Source organism: Topomyia yanbarensis, unplaced genomic scaffold (genome assembly GCF_030247195.1).
Source record: "Topomyia yanbarensis strain Yona2022 unplaced genomic scaffold, ASM3024719v1 HiC_scaffold_490, whole genome shotgun sequence".
Taxonomy (NCBI): domain Eukaryota; kingdom Metazoa; phylum Arthropoda; class Insecta; order Diptera; family Culicidae; genus Topomyia; species Topomyia yanbarensis.
This window is the reverse complement of record NW_026683703.1, coordinates 6,230-25,000: the sequence shown is the minus strand read 5'-3', so window position 1 is coordinate 25,000 and position 18,771 is coordinate 6,230. Positions and strand designations below refer to the sequence as shown.

Here is an 18,771-nt window from a genome sequence, read left to right as displayed (position 1 = left end):
GTGCGAAAAACGTCGGAAGAAGGGGTCGAGTACAATTTTAGCATTGTCGAGCAGACCGAGTTCGTAGACGATGCCACCTTTCAACCGTTTAAGGTGGGCAAAATGGAACCGTACAGCAAACGTTGTTCGGCGATCCGATTATGTTCCCAGGAGAAGCTAAAATACATTTGCAAAAACCAGCTTGGCATTGAGCACGAGTACGAGGAGGTTGTTCTGCCGGAGGGTCGGTTCCTAGTCGATGGGTTTGTTTGTGTGTTCGATGTCAGTGTGGTTCCCAGCCGAACTGTTGAGAAGCAGATCGAGTGTACCAATCACATCATAAACAACATTTTGAGAAACAAGAAACCCGTCGTACTGGTGACGACCAAAAATGATGACGCCAACGAGTTGTACATCCGAGAGGTGGAAAAATTTTGCAGCCGGAAGGAGTACAAAGGTCAGATAGTGATGGTGGAATCTTCGGCCCACGAGAGCATAAACGTCGATTTGGGGTTCATCATTCTCGCTCAGATAATCGACAAAGCGAAGCAACGCTCTAAAATTGTATCGTACGCGGAAGCAGCCAAACAGCGCACAGACTTGCTGAACGCCAGCTCCGAGTATGTGACCCGCCTAATACGCACCCAAATAACAGATCATCGATCAATTTGGACCAGTTCGTCCAAAAAGCTTGCGAGCCACAAAGAGTGGAATGACTTCCTGGAACTCTTCGGGCAGGAAGCTGGCCAGAGGATATTTCGTCGCCATATTAAGAAACTACGCGAGGACTACCAAGCGAAGAAACTTCAGAGTTATATGGAGTCGTTCGCGTGTGTCCTACAGGAAATTTTACCCGACATGAACAGTATTAGCCTGGAAATGGATGCGTTCAATGATTGGCAGTCGATACGGAATTACTTTCGAAATCACGTGGAGTACGAGCAGTATTTCTTTGACGCGGTCGAACGTGGTGGTAGCTGGGCGGAGCTGAGCGATATGAGTGACATGGAGGATGAGAACCGGATACCGTTTGATATTTTAGATACGGCCGAGGCGGAAACGGTTTTCAAAAATCACATGAATGCGCTGCAGCAGGAACAAAAGCGATTGGAGTAAGTGGACGGATTTGTTCTTTGGTTTTGCGTGTTGTTTGTTTAGGTCGGTTGAATTTAACGCGAACAGAGTGAAGATTGCTGTGAAACTGGGATGATTTTTATCAAAAATCGATTCGTTTTAAGCTTTTCTGCTATACCTTCCTATACGTATCAGAAGATAAATCTGTCTTTTTTATGAACCGTGATCATCAAGTTCACTTCTCACTTCACTTCTCCAGCAATCTTCAACCTCTATTCTCGATTTTGTTTTGCTTGGTGTGCAATTGGCTTCAACCGAATGGATTTTCTTCAAAAACTTGAGCGTAGTTTTCAGTAGTTAATAATGTAGAAAAAATGCAGTAGCTATTGCCCATGAAACCATAGGAATGAATGAACTGCTATGGTTTTAAGGGTGATACAAATATTAACAAAAATAGTGCATATGCGTGTGTGTTTTTGCGTCTGAATCTAACTGAACTCTTTCTCTTGTATTTACTCCCTGTCTTGGCTTGCATTGTGTTGTGATAACTAAAAAAAATACTGTCATGCAAAAAACTATAACCCAATATACCAACAGGATGCCAAAGAGGTGATTTTGAATTCCAATCATAAGTTTAATTTATTTCACGAAGCAACAAAATTTTCTGATTATTTACCTGACTAAGATCTACTTTCTATCCCTCTGGTCTACATAGATGGAAAAAACAGTTCAAGAAGTTACTGGAGGAAACCGGTTACGTGACGCCGGGAAAGCAGCTCTCCGAGGTGCGGGTCCTGTTCATGGGACGCGAATGTTTTGAGGCACTATCCGAGCATGATTGCCAGCAGATCTACGACAACCACCAGCGGGAATTGATCGAAACGGCCAAGCACAATTTCCAGGAATTGCTAATGGAACATGCCGATCTATTCTATCATTTCAAAAATATTGAACCGTCAGGGACGATTACGCAAAACGACGTGAAGGAGATTACAGATGTGTTGCAGGAAGATCTGCGGTATAAACTGCTTGATCGACTAGATCAGGATCGGAAATTGATGCTGTTTCAGCACTTGGGATTCGTGCACTGTCCAATCCGAGAGCATTGTCCGGCGTTTCCGAACTGTATTGATGCACTAATTGAGCGGATACTTGTGGCTAATCAGAAGTAAGTATATTGGTATGGTTAACTTTAGGTTGCATTTCTGACAGCATCTTTTTTTAGCTTGCCGAATCCTCGCTTCGCTCAAAAGGATGGTCAACTACAACTAAACTTAATCGTTATCGGATTGGACTACATTGCAAACGATTTCATTGACAAGGTGCACCAGCACTGCAATGACAATGGGGAGTATATTGTGGACGGTCAGGTTTACGGATTGAACATTGAAACGATTAACCGGGAGAACGATTCGTTTTCGTTTGATTTGGCATCTAAGGGATTAATATGTTGCTACTCGAATCGACAGACGTTTACCTACATTTATGAAGTGTTAGATCGATTATTACTCGACAATATCGATTTCAAGGATAGTGTTAACAATTTACACATTGTTTTCATGAGCGACGAGAAGAATAGTGAAAGTACACTGCAGCAACTGCAAAACGATGGCCAGTCTTTGGCGGAACGATTGCACTGCGTTTTTATCGATGAAAACGAATTTTATGCTTCCGGTCAAGAGACACGATTTGTGGATACCACTTTGAATAGCGTAATCGATTCGATTCCTTTTGAAGAACTCAAATATGGAATGAATATGGTAGATATTCCAGATCTGAGGATCATCATGTGTATTTTTTGTGGCGACCCTTTCTCGATCGAGAATTTGCTGAGTTCAATGATGATCGAACAATCCTGCATACATGCAGGTGAAAGGAACATCATTTTTGAGATGTTTTTAGGAGACTCTAAGCGTCGAGTGGAACTGATTTTGTCCTCTTACCACGGGGCTAATGCGTTCCGAGATGACCTCATTCATGGGTTTATCCTACTGTATTCCAGCAAACGAAAGGCTTCTCTCTCAACGCTAAGCGCCTTTTCGCTAAACATTCCAAATCTGCCAATGCAAATCGTGTCCGTTTCGGAGCAAGGCGGTGTTAACGCCTTCTTCAATAACGAAACATCTCAAATGTTGATCACTGAAGGTAATGCCATAGCAGACAAACTGCGAGCTCATTTTGCAACCGCCTCCGATGATGACAACCAGTTCAAGTTTGCCTCGTTTGCTCCGTTTTTGAAAGAAGTTTGGGACAAAAAACCTGAGATTGAACAAGCCTTCAATATGGAAGAACCACTTACGATCGATTCCGGCGAGGGAACCATGGAACATTCAATGCATCATCATCACCAGCAAGCCCCGCAACCTCCACCACGATATGAAAGCTATCTCATTAACGGTTCCGCCACGACCTACCGTAGCCAACACCAACATCCACACCAGCAAAAGATGCTGTTTGACAACCGGTCCATCAACTCACTGGACGACCTGGACAACCTAAAGCAACACCAGCAACAGTACTCCAACATGTACTACTATGAGGATAGTAGTGATTTTGATAAGGGCGGAAGCAACCAAGGCTTCCAGATATATCCTCCACCGACGACACCACCGGAGCCTGCACCTCCGGATCATCTGCTCACACCGTCCTCGATTCTACGGCAGCTGAAAGCTAACACCGTTTCGCAGTCGCAGAGCAGCTTGGAGGAGATCAACTGTAAGTGTTTGGTTGCTATTATTTATTTCTGAAAATCATTGGCATACGGTTTCCTGGTGGTACGGGGATCTCTCATAACCCATTAACGCTGGGGAGGACAGTTGATATATTTATATATTTAAGCAAACACTAAACGGATTAACACATTCCCAAAAGATTCGATGCCTTACTGTTTGTGTTTCGGCAACCTTTGGAACGTACACCCAAATCATTCAACGTGATTTCATAGATTTAGTGCGTCGCTTATGGTGAGTCTAGGCTTCCCTGTTTGACATCGGTCTCTTGGACAGATTTCTCATTTCCGTAAACCTCTTTATGGCTTCGAACTCGTTGAGCTTGTTTCCTATTGCCGCATAGATCTCTGATATTATCTAGCTTTATTCAAGCAGTACTTGTTTCAGAGTCGACTCTACATTGCACGATTGTTATTCTTCGAGTTCTTCCGTAAAATAAAGCAGGAATTGCGTTAGATAAAAGTCTATCCGTGCTTTCATGCGCCCATAAAGACAAATTCTGGCTTCAGCTTCGCGTTACCCCAAACCTAATGCAACTTGGCTACCGAGTCAGCTCTCGCCAACTTCCTCGAATTAGTTATGGAATTTGCATTTCGACTTCGTCTCGTCAGAATCCGACAATAACTTAGTGGCAGGACTAAGCTAGCGCCGGATTGACGCAAACACCTAATCCTGCGTGATGTCCCACAAGAAAAAGTCCTGTTTCTAAGTTAGTGTCGGATTGTGATGAGACGAAATCGAACCGCAAATTTCATAACTAATTCAGTTATAGGTTTTGTGTTCTTAATGCGCAAATTTGGTTTAAGGCAATTTTCATTTTAACATGCCTGGGAACTCCAGGATTGCACTTTTCAATGTCACGTTCAGCTTCGCGTTACCCCACTTCTGTTGCAGCTTGACCATCGTGTTAGCTCTTGCCAACTTCTTGCACTTCTCGTGCCCCTCTGTTGATAACACACGATATTCTCAGATAAAATAATACCGATAGAGTTCATCTTGGCGATGACGCGTGTCACTTTCACACTCCGGGAATTTTATCACCCTGTTCAATATAAACCTTTCCAACAGCTTCCAGGGGTTATTCAGCAGACATATGGATCTGAATGATGCTGGATATCATGGCTGTTTCTCTGGAATGAGATACAGACCCAAAACCTGGCTTTTCTGCCTGTCTCTGAAGTTACCTTCTGCAATTTATTCCGTAATGGCCAGGACCTACATGATTGCATTTTTCAAAGCCAGATTGGATATTCTATCGTTATCGTGAGCTTGCTTCTCCGTTTGACCCTTCGCCACTGTCAGCAGCTAGTCATTGGAGACATGTATATCTCAGGCATTTTCTGGTTCGGCCTCGCCATCTGATGTCGACAGTCACGTCGTAGGGTCGTGCTTAGTGAAAGGACTCTACAATAACCTTCAGCTTACCCGGGCATATTTCAACCGGCTTCGATGGTCTTTTGATTCTGTCATCACGATTGACTCGATAAGCATTGACATCAGCTTCTCGGCACAGCCCGTTGTATCAGTTTGATTTGCTAACCCCTTTTGAGAGAGTTCCTGACTGCACGGTAAATTACACTTCGTACCTCTATCTATTTCTGTTCTAGTTTGCTGGACGCGTCTTCTGGCTCCCAGGCAGTCTGGAGAGTTGTAAGTGCCCAGTTCCTCCAGTAGACTGGACGCAGTCTGTTCATTGGCTCTAGTTTTCTAGGCATTGTATCCCTCGTTACCGCTTCTGTCAGTTTGTCTGGGTTCATGTTCTGAACACCGCTGTCTATGTAAAGGGAGCGGGCCATTTGGCATAAGGTCATTTGGCATAAGGTCATTTGGCATAACGGTTATTTGACATAATGGTCATTTGGCATAATTTTGAGAATTGATTACACCGAAGGTCATTTGGCACAACGGACATTTGGCATAACGGTCATTTGGCATAATTTTGAGAATTAATCACACTGAAGATCATTTGGTATAACACATTTGGCATAACGGACATTTGGCATAACATACAAATGTGTAGTTTTTTTATTTCGATTATAGAGGTTTTAACCTTAAGGTCATTCGCCTCTTCGGGTTGGAAAAATCTCTTATGAAAAATTTTGCGGGGTCGGAACTCGAACCCAGGTGCGCTGCGTACAAGGCAATCGATTTACCAACTACGCTACGCCCACCCCAAAATGTGTAGTTTATCAGGTGAATGACCCACAAGGTTAAAGCTGTACTAAGCAATAATGATAATGCGTTGTTATCTATTACCTAATATTGATTATATTTCGAGTGAATTTTTAATATTTTATAACTGATTTTGCCTTCTTTTAAATATGAGCAGTTCTTTTGAGTTTCAGCCGTCGGAAGCGGCGGCCCCTCGCAAGCAAACCTGTGATCCACTCGCTTGCCCGGATTACTCAAGCATAGGGGCTATAAAATAATTTCAGTCCGACGGAGCGACAGCGTAATCGAACAGCACGACTTGAAGCGATATGGCGTAGCCACATTAGTCGTAAATGGTTTTTATTTATTTTGTAAAGAAGAATAATCTAATTAATTTTGGTTCTAGTTCAATTTTAGTACTATTGGTAATCCAACTCATTTAGTCATGTAAATCTTTAGGTAGTTGTCGTTATGCTCGAACATTTGATCAACATGTCAGCTGCTTACAACTGCATAACTAACCTTCCCTCGAACGATGAACGTTATTGTCCACATACAATCAAAATACATAATACATACTAGAAAGGATATACTCAAAAAACATCCTGGTAATCAATAACTTTATCACTACATATACCTATACCAAACGACCGTTATGCTAAATTACTGTTGTCCTTAACAAAAAATATTTGTACGGAACGACCTTCAGCAGTAGCACGGCCTAAAATTATGCCGAATTACCTGACATCTCAACAGTCTTAAATGATGTGTTTCCCTGTAGTTGAAAGAATGGCAAATTACCTCCAGTGTGATCAATTCTCAAAATTATGCCAAGTGACCATTATGCCGAATAACCGTTATACCAAATGTTCGTTCTGCTAAATGACCTTATGCCAAATGACTTTATGCCAATTGACCCAGACCCCTATGTAAAGTGCCTCAACGAAAAGAGTTTTGTCGAAGTCGCTTGTTTTACAGTTGCTATCGACAATTATCCGCCGTATCACGGTAGGATTTTTCTGGTTAGTACTGTAATGAATCTCCTGGTACTTGTTATGGCTGTACTCTCCAGTTCGTGTTTCTTGCTAGCGACGAGCTGTTGATTGTTATATCTGTAGACTGTTATGTTATGAATTTAGTTAACTGTGCCTTTGTTACACAGCTTTACTTCCAGTTTTGTCAGAGCTTCTAGTAGGGTAAATCCTCTTATGTTGATTAGTCTGCTACCCCACTGCACCGCCCAGGTATTACAATTTCCTCCGACGACAATTTTAATTTTGAAAATTATGAATCCTTCGAATGAGCGCTCGACTACATCTTGGATGGAGAACCGCTTCATAACATGTATCACAGCCATACCTCCATTATCTGCAATCCAGTTTCCGCTTTAAAAGGAAAATGATTTGGATTTGAAACATCAGGCGTTCCATGGGTACTTCGTCTACCGTTGTTATGTCAGCACTGTACAGAAAACGGCAACTCGACTCGTGCTTTCGTCATACCTCTTTCTATTGCTCACGAGTTTTCCGCAACTATCTCGGAGCCTCACTTGACCCATGAAATGGTTCGACCTTTGATCCTTTCAGCTCTTGCTTTTCGTTTCCTTTTATTATGTCCCCATTTAGCTCTTGTCTCAGTGAACAGTTTAGTTGATAATTTAATTTTTCCGTGAGTCATTAAACCCCAAGCCTTATCACGGTCTACTCGGATAATCCCCGTCGGCGAAAACATCCTACTCCGGCTGAGAGTATCCCTTGAGCCATTCAGCTCCCAGTTTTATCGAGATCTACTCGGATGTTATCCGGCGGTGAAACTACTCCAATCCGACTGAGAGTTCCCCGGCGGCGGAATTTCTCTCCGTACCGATGTCTGCTTCATGTGCCAATTAGCTCCCAGCTAATTAGAGTCCATCCCAGCATGAACTCGGCGGTGGATTTATCGCAATGCCGATGCTTGTTTTTGTGAGCCATTTAGCTCTCCTCTTCGTCCCGATCTAGTCCCCGGCGGTGGATCTAGCCTACTCAACGGGCCTCCCAGTAGGTGACGAGGTATGTTCTACGATTCCGGGTGGAGCGCAGCTTCCGGTAGCTGTTCGACGTGGTTTACTCGTTCTAGTCTCCGGCGGCGGATCTAGCCTTCTCACGAGCTTTCCGGCGATTTCGGCGGAGCCTGGCGTCCGGTTCGCTGGCCGGTCGGATGACCCGTACCCGATGCTGTGTCGCGTACTACTTAACTGGTCGCCGACGGTGGATCTAATCTACTCCGGAGGTGGATTTTTTCCGAAGCTGATTTGTTGTTTCACCGCGGCCTTTGAATCGGTAGCGTCGCTTTGTTGGTCCCTTTGCTACCACCTCAGCAGCGCGGAGAGTATACTCGTCACTTACTATGTTAACCGCATTCCAGATATGCTCATCATAGCACATCTCTTCGACGATATTGTCGACTGTTAAGCCGGGCATACCCCTTCGAACCTAGGGCATTCGAAGACTACGCGAATGGAAGTTCACCTTTCCTTACTTCCTATGCACCCCCATCGATAAATTTGCGATGAGTCGGTGGGTCCACCTATCTTTTTACGCGTTGTCCCACTCTTGCATTCCACATCAGCTAGAGTGATGCAGATGGGAATCACCCCGGCCTGTCATTGCCGATATCGTTCTGTACGCGCTCGCGACACGAACAGCCATTAGGCGAAACGTGATTCTCAAATTGGTCCGGTTTCGTTTCGAGTTCAATGCAACAGACCAGGCTTGTTCGCCATACCTCAGTATTGATGATGAGACACCCGCCAGGAGACATGACATGATCCTTTCCAATGCGTTAGTTATCATCGCAGCCTTCTTTTAACCGATCGTTGACCATCAAACCCAGGTGCTTCAGCGCACGCACCGATGGAATTGAGTGTTCGCCGAAGCTGTCCATGGCACGCTGGATTTTCCATGTTTCCAAGATGTGTATTGTTTCTGCTCTGCCGCCAACAATTCCTCTTCCTCGAGGGTCTCGTCGGTTATCGTCTGGACAACGTCTTCTGCAAAGCTACCGATCCCCTGGCCAGTTCCAGTGGGAACACCCAACTGTACATTATATTCCTGATCGTTGGGCCGAGCATGGAGTTCTGATGTACTTTCACCGCGACTCTAGTCGACCTCTGCCCCATGTTCGTCTCGTAGACCGTTACTCTGTTCTGAAAGTAACTTTTCAGAACTTTGTACTAATAGTTCGGGACCCTCATTCTGCACAGCGATACGGCGATAGCCACCCAGGTGGCGCAGTTGAAAGCGTTCTTCTCGTCGATCGTTACCACGGCGTAACGAACGAGTTCTTTACTATAATCGTTGCTATAAACAAAAAAAAATGTTTAACACTCATTAGTAATCAACAACGATTTTATAGCTACGAATACATGGCACTGGCTGGAATGATATTGGTCGTACAATTCAATGTAGAAAATATAGTCTAGATGAAATTACTGAAAATGTTGGCATTTGTGTCATCAGTTATAGTGCTACCGTGGTATTGCTGTTTTGGAGGACGCACTGCCGGATTCAGAGCTGCTACTTTAGTGTAGATTTGTTGCAGAGTTCCACATACTCTTTACTGTGACGATGAATCTAAATTCATTTGGAATCAGTACAAGCTCGTCGTTATTCCAAGTATTAATACATAAATCTGCTGTACATCCCTCTCCAGTTCGCCAATTTGATTGTTTTGAATCCTTCTTCAGTAGCATTTTGCGGTTTCTCAGATATTCCTGCTTTGACCAAGGTCTTTATCAAAGTATTGACCTTAACAAGCAGTAATATGACAAAAGCTATTTGCCCTCTGTGAACTGAGCTTGTGCAAGTCGATTCTTGTAGTTGCTGCTTTGGATAGTTCGACATCCTAGTAGTTCCACGTCTATGCGCGGCATATGACGCGAGACGACAAATCTCACCTCAATTTACGCGACATTATTTGATTCTGAGAGTCGATTTAGTGTTTGATTGTTTGCAAACTTCACACTTTTTGTATTTTAATTGAAGTTAAATAAATGATTTATTGTTTGTCATTCAACCGTGAGCCAATGATGAACCCTATTCTAACAGTTACGTCACCATGTGACTAGAAGAAAAGACGTGACTGTGAGAACAGTGTCCGATGTCATATACCAACAATATTCACTGTTTAATTAGAGTAAACATTAATCATATCACTAACCGCGGTTGGGCTTTCTTTCTCTTTCTCATGCATTGTGGTAAACCAAAAACTTCTCGTCTCACACAAACACAGCCGATGTCAGTGGATCCAAGGACTCGATCAACACATACGACTCAGGTTATTTCAACTGCTATCTATAATCATACAATTTAACAATTCACCTATTTTTACAAAACCCACTAACTTTCTTCTAGCGGCTTAACCTTTCTGGTCTCAGTTTGGCTACCCACAGCTAACATTCGGTTGATTTTTCACAGGTTGGCTTGACGACGGATTCCTCATTCCGAAGCAGGACAACAAACAGAACGAAGACATGTGGAAGCAGGTGAATGCCCATCATGCCTTCACGACCGGTCGGAGACCGAATCAAACATCGTTCGCGAAGAAGATTCGCCCGAAAGGGCCTAGTCAAACGCTAAAACAACCCGGTAAGCTGAATCTTAAAAGCTTCGCCATCGTAAACGAAGCGATTGCACGAATGAATCTCGGCCAGTCGGACCAGACGCAGCTGGTAATGGGCGGTGGAGTTGGCCAACCAGCACCACCGATGACCGAGAAGGAGAAAAAGAAGGCCAAAAAATTGCTGCAGCAGCAGTTGGAAAATGCTCCGCTTGCCGCGCCGGAGGATGACAGTGAGGATTACGAAGATGAGGCCGGCTATGAGCAGATCAATGATGCATTTAGCGATGCGGTTAATAATGTGGCGAGTCAATTATTTACCACCTTCTCCGGTGGGCAGCGGGTAGTGGTCGGGGGTGATGCAAATCAGCAAGCAATCGATTTGGCTGGGAAGAATAAACTAAGACAACGGAGGGAGAAGGAACAAAGTGAGCAAAGCTAATTATTCAGCATAGTTAACCTGAACCTAACATGTCTATTAGTTTTTAACATTCCAGAGTATTCGGACTCGGAGAGCGACTCTAGTTCATTGGAACGTAAACGCTCAACGGACGGTTACTCCAAAATCAACCGTAAGCCTCAAACTCATAAGCGGCATCGTAAAAAGCGTATCGCCATTCCCGTGCAGCCACCAAAGATTCCCTTGGGTCCCTTCGGTGGAGGAGGTGGCCTAGGATCCGGTGGAGCAGGTGATGGAGGTGGTCCACCAATGATGGTTGGCGTGCCCGGGGGTCAGTTAGGATCCGCACTGGGAATGCCAATGATGTACCAGAAACTTAAAAATGAAAAGAACATCGGAATGGATAAACAAGAGGATGAATCTAGTATCGATGTTTCCTCGCCGAGGGATAACAACTCACCGATCGTAAGTTTTCCTCGCAATATACTGCCCATAAAAGCATAAGAGTCCCATATGGATTTTTGACGAAAATGAGTTAATTGTTGGATTGTATTCTGTATCACCTGTTTTTTAATAATGGACTCTTATGCTTTTATTGGCAGTAACTCGAGCACGAAAATGATATGAACGTTTACTTATTTTCTCCTAATAGTTTGGCGTGCTTCCCAAAATGGGTGACCGAGAAAAACTGATTACCAAGCAGAAAAATTGGTTCGGTAAAGAAATTGATAGTAGCAAGAGTAGCTCAAAAGACTCCAAGGATTCGGATACCAGTTCGAAAAAGACAGGGGGACGCACGGGCAAGTTAATCAGTGGAAAGAATGCGAAGAATGTACCTCCGGTTCCTCAGCAACCATCGTTAGCAAGTTTCAAGCAGTCGGATAAAAACCTGGTGCCATTATTTGTCGAGAAGTGTGTCAAATTCATCGAACAGGAAGGTCTGGACTCAGAGGGAATCTATCGAGTTCCCGGTAACAGGACCCATGTTGACCTGCTGTATCAGAAATTCGATGACGGTAGTTCGTATGAACTGTTACTGGAATACGATCTGAATAATCTCTTTTCTTTTTTTCATTCCACAGAGGTCGACGTAGACATCGAAAAGCTGGACATTCCAGTAAACGCTGTTGCAACAGCTCTCAAGGATTTCTTCTCTAAACGGCTGCCGCCGTTGTTCAGTGCCGATATGATGGCAGAACTGGAGGATATTGCTGGCTCGCGACCACCACAGGCCATTAGTAGTCATAACATTGATGTGGTTAAAACTGACCGCAGCTGTAGGCTGATTGCACTGCGATCACTTCTTGGGAGGCTACCGGCGAGTAACTTCGCTATTCTAAGCTTTATTTTTCAGCATTTCGTGAGGTAAGCTTTTGTCACAGGCCTTTTGTATTATCATTTCTACAAATCTCACATAAACGATGTAATCTCTTTGCCTACCCAGGGTCTCCGAAAACTCCAAGCTGAACAGCATGGACAGCAAGAATCTGGCTATCTGCTGGTGGCCCACTTTGTTACCGATCGAGTTCACCGACATGATGCGCTTCGAAACGATGCGCCCCTACCTGGAGGACATCGTGCAGACGATGATCGACCAGTATCCGTTTCTGTTCCGCGGCGAGGAAGCGTTCGTGATGGTTTGATGTAATGAGCCACAGCAACGATCGCAGAACAGGCAGCAGCAGCCGAGCGAGTGAGTTGTTGATTATTTTTTAGTTTGATTTCCAGCTGGTTGGGCTTTTTTGGCTTAAGCTACGATACGAACGAAACAGGAGGGCATATTTCCCAAACTGGATATGGCTGTCACATCTTATTTTAGCTAGGCGTTTAGGCAAAGGAAAGAAAATTGTTGTAATTTTTTACATCTATTTTGCGCTAGAAAGTAGCTTCTTTTTCGATATGGGTTAAAGATGTTTCGTGCGCATTTAAATTAGGTGGAACGCATGCGTAAAAAGATTTTTTAATACTGTTCTCGTACTGCTAGCAATTTTGAGAAAGAAAAAAAATCATACAATTCGATCCAAATGAAGTAGAGCCTCTGTATAAGTGTATATTTATTGCTTTAGATATTCATCGGCGCCTCAAATTGGAGATAGTTTTATTTTGAGTTCTATTTTTTATTGCTTGGGTATCGTGATGAAGGCAAGCTTACCAACTTGCTACTTAATCCCGAGTCAGAGAAAGAAGAAAAGGAAGAACAAAAACAACCAACATTCTATTATAGATTCAGAGATATTTTTAACTGGTTTTTCAGTGTATTTGAGCAAAGCATGGATAAAATATTTGTATATTTACCTGTGTACATTTTAAGGCAAAAAAAAATAAACAACAATGCTCTAATTAGTGGAACAAGTAAGTAAAAATGAATCGTCTGTAAGGTTACTTGTTAAGCTATTATGGTAATAACAATTTAAGATATAAAAGCGAAAGCTGTAACAAATATGTGGTGATAAAGTGGAATACTTTTTGGTAGGCTTTAGTTATCGTACTTTGTGTACTTTTAAAAGAGAGAATCGAAACGAACTCATACTCTTATAACTAGGCATTGTAGGAATTATATGACTGTCTCGAAACAGATTTAGTGTGAGCTGCGCCAGCATCATTGTAAGACGACACCAACGGACAAATAACGAACGACACGTGGAAACGATACTACTGGGGCAGTGTTGTTGCTAACCGATTCTTTTTTAACCTTGCTTGTTATTTAAAGTATGGCTTCTCAGAGTAGAATGCTAAGCTGCTGCTTTCAAACATGGCTCTCTGAATTGGTTTTATGACAAGTTCACGTTTGCTTGAATCAAAAATCAACTGTTTTATCCAGAATTTTATTAAATAATATTGTCTTATGAAACAGAGAATATGTCTGGATGATTCAACGTGGTTTACGTATTGATATTCACGTGACGAATGAAGAAAATTTAAAGTCACGTAAATAAAACTGAATTTAAAAAAAGTATTGATATTCAAAGTTTCCTTCAAAGCTGGGTTCAGTTCGAATAAAAACATTTCGGATCGTCCACATAGGCGTACCGTGAATGGTTCGCGTCATCGAAGTACAGTAGGAAAATCAGCCAGCCCAGCTGAATCCCCTGTGCTTCCTTAATCCTTGTGACGGTAAGAAATCTTGATCTGCTATCTAAACAATGTAAAAATAATTTATGATATAGGCCAGAATAACCGCGTCATACCAAGGTACAACAAATTCGATCTGAAAAAGAATGCCAAGTTAAACACCAAGGGGTACACAATATGGGTAATAACCTAGGATACCAAAAGACCACGCTACTGTCCTGAGTATACCGTCAAGCGATAATAACGGAAACTTAATCATCCAAACCTTTGCCTTTGAAAGACCAACTTTACAAAGAAACGGTAAATTTATTTTCTGAATAAGTCATAAAACCAATAGACTCTAGTCAAACTAAATATTTGAAAACTTGAAGCAATATGCGAAGCTCCTCTGACAATTCAAGCCTTCTATGTTTCACAATTTTTCATCGACTCCGCGAACTAACAAAACGTGCCATCTTGATAGAATCTCATCTCTATCAGTCAACGAATAGTCTAACCAATCAACAACTTATCGAACTGCAACATGAATGACTAGAACGCAAAACATTTTAACAAATGAAAAACAGCCAACAAACAATGATTTCAATCTAGAGAAAAAAAACAAACACTAAACTAACTTCATTCCTTCCCCAAACAGAAAGTCTGTAGCAATTATGGTGACTAAACTATGCCGAAACAAATAAATCTATTATATGTATTATTTTCAAGCATTTACTTACAAAACATACAACAACAACAACAACAACAAAAACAACAAGAATAGACGCTAAAAGTGAGACAGTGTGTAAAAGATGCGCTTTTTATGTATTGTTTATTTGTTTGATTTTATTTTAAATAGTTTTATCAAATTAGCGTGTATATTTTAATTGCTTTAGCGATAAACAATAAATCCACTAGAAAGGCAAATGATGCAACGGCTGGATAGGGGAGACGTGGAACACGAATCGCTCTTCTTTAGATAGAAATATAATTTTAACAAAAATGGACAAACAAGACAAACGTGAACAGAACGAATGACCAAATCACAGTTAGGTTCGAAGCATCTACAGAACAAGAACGAACAAGGGTAAAACTGATTCACCAATGCTCACCAAATAAATTAAAAGACATCGAGGAGGCAAGCGAAGAAGTGTTGGAACGATTCAATTACATGAAACAAAACAAAATAAAAAAAAAAACACTTATGAACAAAGTATTATGTTGTACTCTAATATGCAGCATGCAGAGTTGTGTTAAATGTGTAGATGTGTATAAACAGTCGTCGGTTGAAAATTTGGAATGGAACACAGCATCACGATACAGTTTGATTATTTTATCAGTCAATGTGATACCTCTAGAAACAAACATGAATATTTGGAAGGAAAGGGAAACTACACTACACTGTAGCAAAATATGCATATGCTGAACGGCAATTGGAATTTGTACTGAAAAGAGAATGGTGGACTGAGCAGCGTTGAAAACAGGATGTGCGGCTTTGGTTGCAGTAATGTGCTATGGATCGAAATATTCGTGTTGTGTGCGGAATCATAATAATGAACAGAAATTTGAAGCAAGTAACCTTTTGCACACATTACCGTTATCAAATTCGCACATCGGAAGGAACACGGGCAGACTTAATCTAGACACGAACCCCACAAATGCACACATACACCCCAACTAAAATGTTGTACAAATTAAATAAAAACAGAAACCTAAAAAAGGGATAGTGAGAGGACACGTAACGTTAGCCAAAATACAGTTCTGCAGTAGTGTGAGTGACCGCCGCCATCTGTATTTTTCGTAGCTTTTTTAACAAAATTAAGAACGAAGCAAGCGTAGCATAACACGTGTATCGTGATGTCGTAATCAAAATTAGAAAGTTGAGAAAGAATACGCACACACTGGAAAATATGACCGCGAAAATAATACGAACAGTGATCCCGATTGTAACGTAACCCATCTGACAAAACCGTAACTTCCCTCGTTCGACCTCAGTGTAGCGGAATTGAAGAGTTCCCAGCCGCTAAAGCGAAATCAGAAACGAATAAAATGACGCTAAATACTCACACACCAAAAACACCTGAATTGGGTTTGAATACACGAGAAAATAACTAGTATTGAAATTGAACCGATGCACACTGTTCTGTTCTCCCCTTATATTACTGATAGGTGTGATTATCATTGCCATCCCAGCAGTTTCCAAGAACCTCAACGAAGTAAACGAGCAAACGAATAGACGAAGATGGTAGAAACTAGCGATCGACATTTGATCGAATATGACAAACAAGTCAAAGGCCATTTTTCCTAATAGCAGTTAAAGGGAATCGATAAAAATAATATTCATACTTTGAGCGAATTCGTTTCAAAGTTTAAAAAAAGCCCATTAGTAGTTATAGTAATGAAAAACAAATGACATGTACTATCGATAAAAAACAGATAAACCAAACAAGTTGTAAATTCGTGTCTTGAAACAACCAAAATGTCGGTTTAAAATTAAAGAGTAATAAAAATAAACGCCAAACCCCAGTTTAAAATCGTTTTCTCTCCTTTCTCTCGATTTTTTGCGAGCGTTCTGCTAGTTGTTCTGAAAAAAAAAATTAAAAGACAGACAAATGTATGAATCGTCATTTAGCAAACTCCATTTGTCCTTCCTGTTTGACCAGTATTTGAACGAACCTATGTCTAATTTTTCCTTCCCATCGTGCACAAATGGTAAAAAAATGCAAAAATAAGACAAAATAATTAAATGTTGTTACACTCTGTATCTTAGACATTAACGATGGAAAACATAAAAAACAAAATTAAGAAATGGATGTAACACAATTTGCATTGTCCCGCGTTACGATTTTCCATAGCAGCGCAAACCAGTCAACCATTGTACTAATTTAACATCAAGCAAACCAAACTCGATGAAAATGCGAAACTCAATTACTAGGCCACGTAGATTATTAACAAAAGAAACATAGATAGAAATGAAAGAGACAGACTCCGCATCTACAACAAAAAAAAAGAAGAAATTTTCATTCGAATGCGCGCAAAAAAGTTCTTGTTTTTTGACCTGCCGAACATGAAGCACAGCTACACACACACACATACTTACGTACGAAGCATAGAAATATCAAGTGAGGAACCGATAAACTACACGAGTTGAAACAGCTTGATGTTCTTCGTTCGAGTGGCAAACTGTATGTGGTTCCACTTGCAGGGAACTTACCGGAAACTTCCAAACACGAAAAATTACATTTGAAATTACCAACTGGAAGAGAATCCGGTTTTTCTTCACTCGCTAGCTTTTTGTAAGAATTTTTAACAAAATGAAAAAAGCGATAAAAAATACAAAAAAAACTAGTATTGAATGTGTCAAAGCAAAAAAAAAAACTGGTGGAAAATTGTTTAAATATATGAATAAAAATTAGTTACGCTTTGTTTTGCGAAATGGATCGAAAGAAAAAAAATCCGATGCAGTCAGGTCGTGGGTTCCAAAAAATCGGAAACTGTTTATTGCTCATTGTATGACTGGTTAACATAGGTCTGCTGCAAATATCAGCTTCTAATGGGGCGTGAGATGCCTACCAACTTGATCTACATCTCTTCACAACCACTCTCGCAGGGTTTCTTCTCCGAGTTGGTACTATTCGTTTTTCTGATAGTGTTGTTAGCTCGTAGTCCCACTTCACTAAGGGCCGATTTCTTCACCCTCACTTAGTGCTTAAGCCAGGGTTAAACGTACTGGTGAACCTTTTTTAAAAGTAAAGCGAGGGTGAAGAAATGGGCCTTAAGTTACAGTAGCTAGCATGCAAACATAACACTATATAGAAATTCCTTCAAATTTTACCAGAATGCTAGCTCCACTTTTTATAAACGGTTATAAACACTCAATTGCTAGTGGGTGATCCCTCAAATGAAGACGCTAAAGATTGTTTTCAATACTATACTAGCACATTCTGCCTGTGCTGAAATTCATTGCAAAGAACAACATGCAACACGAGGACGAATTGAATAACATCAGAATCAATATCTTTGTGTATATGGAAAATTAAATGGTGTATGTTCGTATCCATGATCGGGCACTGCGCACTAAAGTAGTTTACATCGAACGAATTATGTCACAATAAGTGGAATCTATTACGAATGACACTTGGAGAAATTTTTTCAGCGGTTTTCCCCACGGCGTTTGTTTGCATCCTCACAGCGACTAAACCAATAGCTTCTTACATGACTATCGAATGCATATCACCGAAGGATGGCGTAACCTATAAGCAAACAACACTGATCACATATCTCGGGCAGACCCCAACATGCCAATTTTGTAACCATACAGCCTACTACGGAAAAACATGCGCCCAAGCAACTAGTTAAAACTCATCTACTGCAACCAACTCTAACAAGCAGTCACCGACACTTACAGATAATCTACGGCTCAGTTGTGCTATCGTATTGTGCCGTGTCAAAGGAATCTATAGAAAAAAATAACTAGAGCCAGTCAGAATTCCGGCTCATTTTCCGGCTGAACTTTACTGGGTTAGCGTGCTGACGTGTGTTCTATATTGTCCGAACACAACTCATTTTAAATCAATTGTGCATATAATTAGTAGGTTTGTTCCGGTAGATGGAAGTCACTCCGGAGTAAACAGGAGCAAAAAATGCAAAAAAATTTTCTTCTTCTGGTAGCAAACTCCAGTTTGCTACCAGAAGAAGAAAAAAGAGGTGAAGAGAGTACAGGACGATTTTCTGCGGAGTACTTCCAGTTTCTTCTGGTACTGGAACAAACGTAGCGACTGCCTTGTACTT

At 41.5% G+C, this 18,771-nt stretch overlaps 1 protein-coding gene across 1 annotated transcript; it reads left to right on the top strand.

The window, feature by feature from the left end:
• Positions 1 to 6: 6 nt before the first annotated feature.
• On the top strand, positions 7 to 16,506 carry LOC131695687 (rho GTPase-activating protein 190; the record flags this gene model as incomplete). The annotated part of the gene is made up of 9 exons (XM_058984178.1): positions 7 to 1,091; positions 1,769 to 2,221; positions 2,279 to 3,768; positions 10,203 to 10,247; positions 10,388 to 10,957; positions 11,012 to 11,394; positions 11,582 to 11,948; positions 12,012 to 12,294; positions 12,374 to 16,506. Coding segments are annotated over 9 exons (4,875 nt in total), but the record flags the coding sequence as incomplete, so codon positions are not given.
• Between the last annotated feature and the right edge of the window lie 2,265 nt (positions 16,507 to 18,771).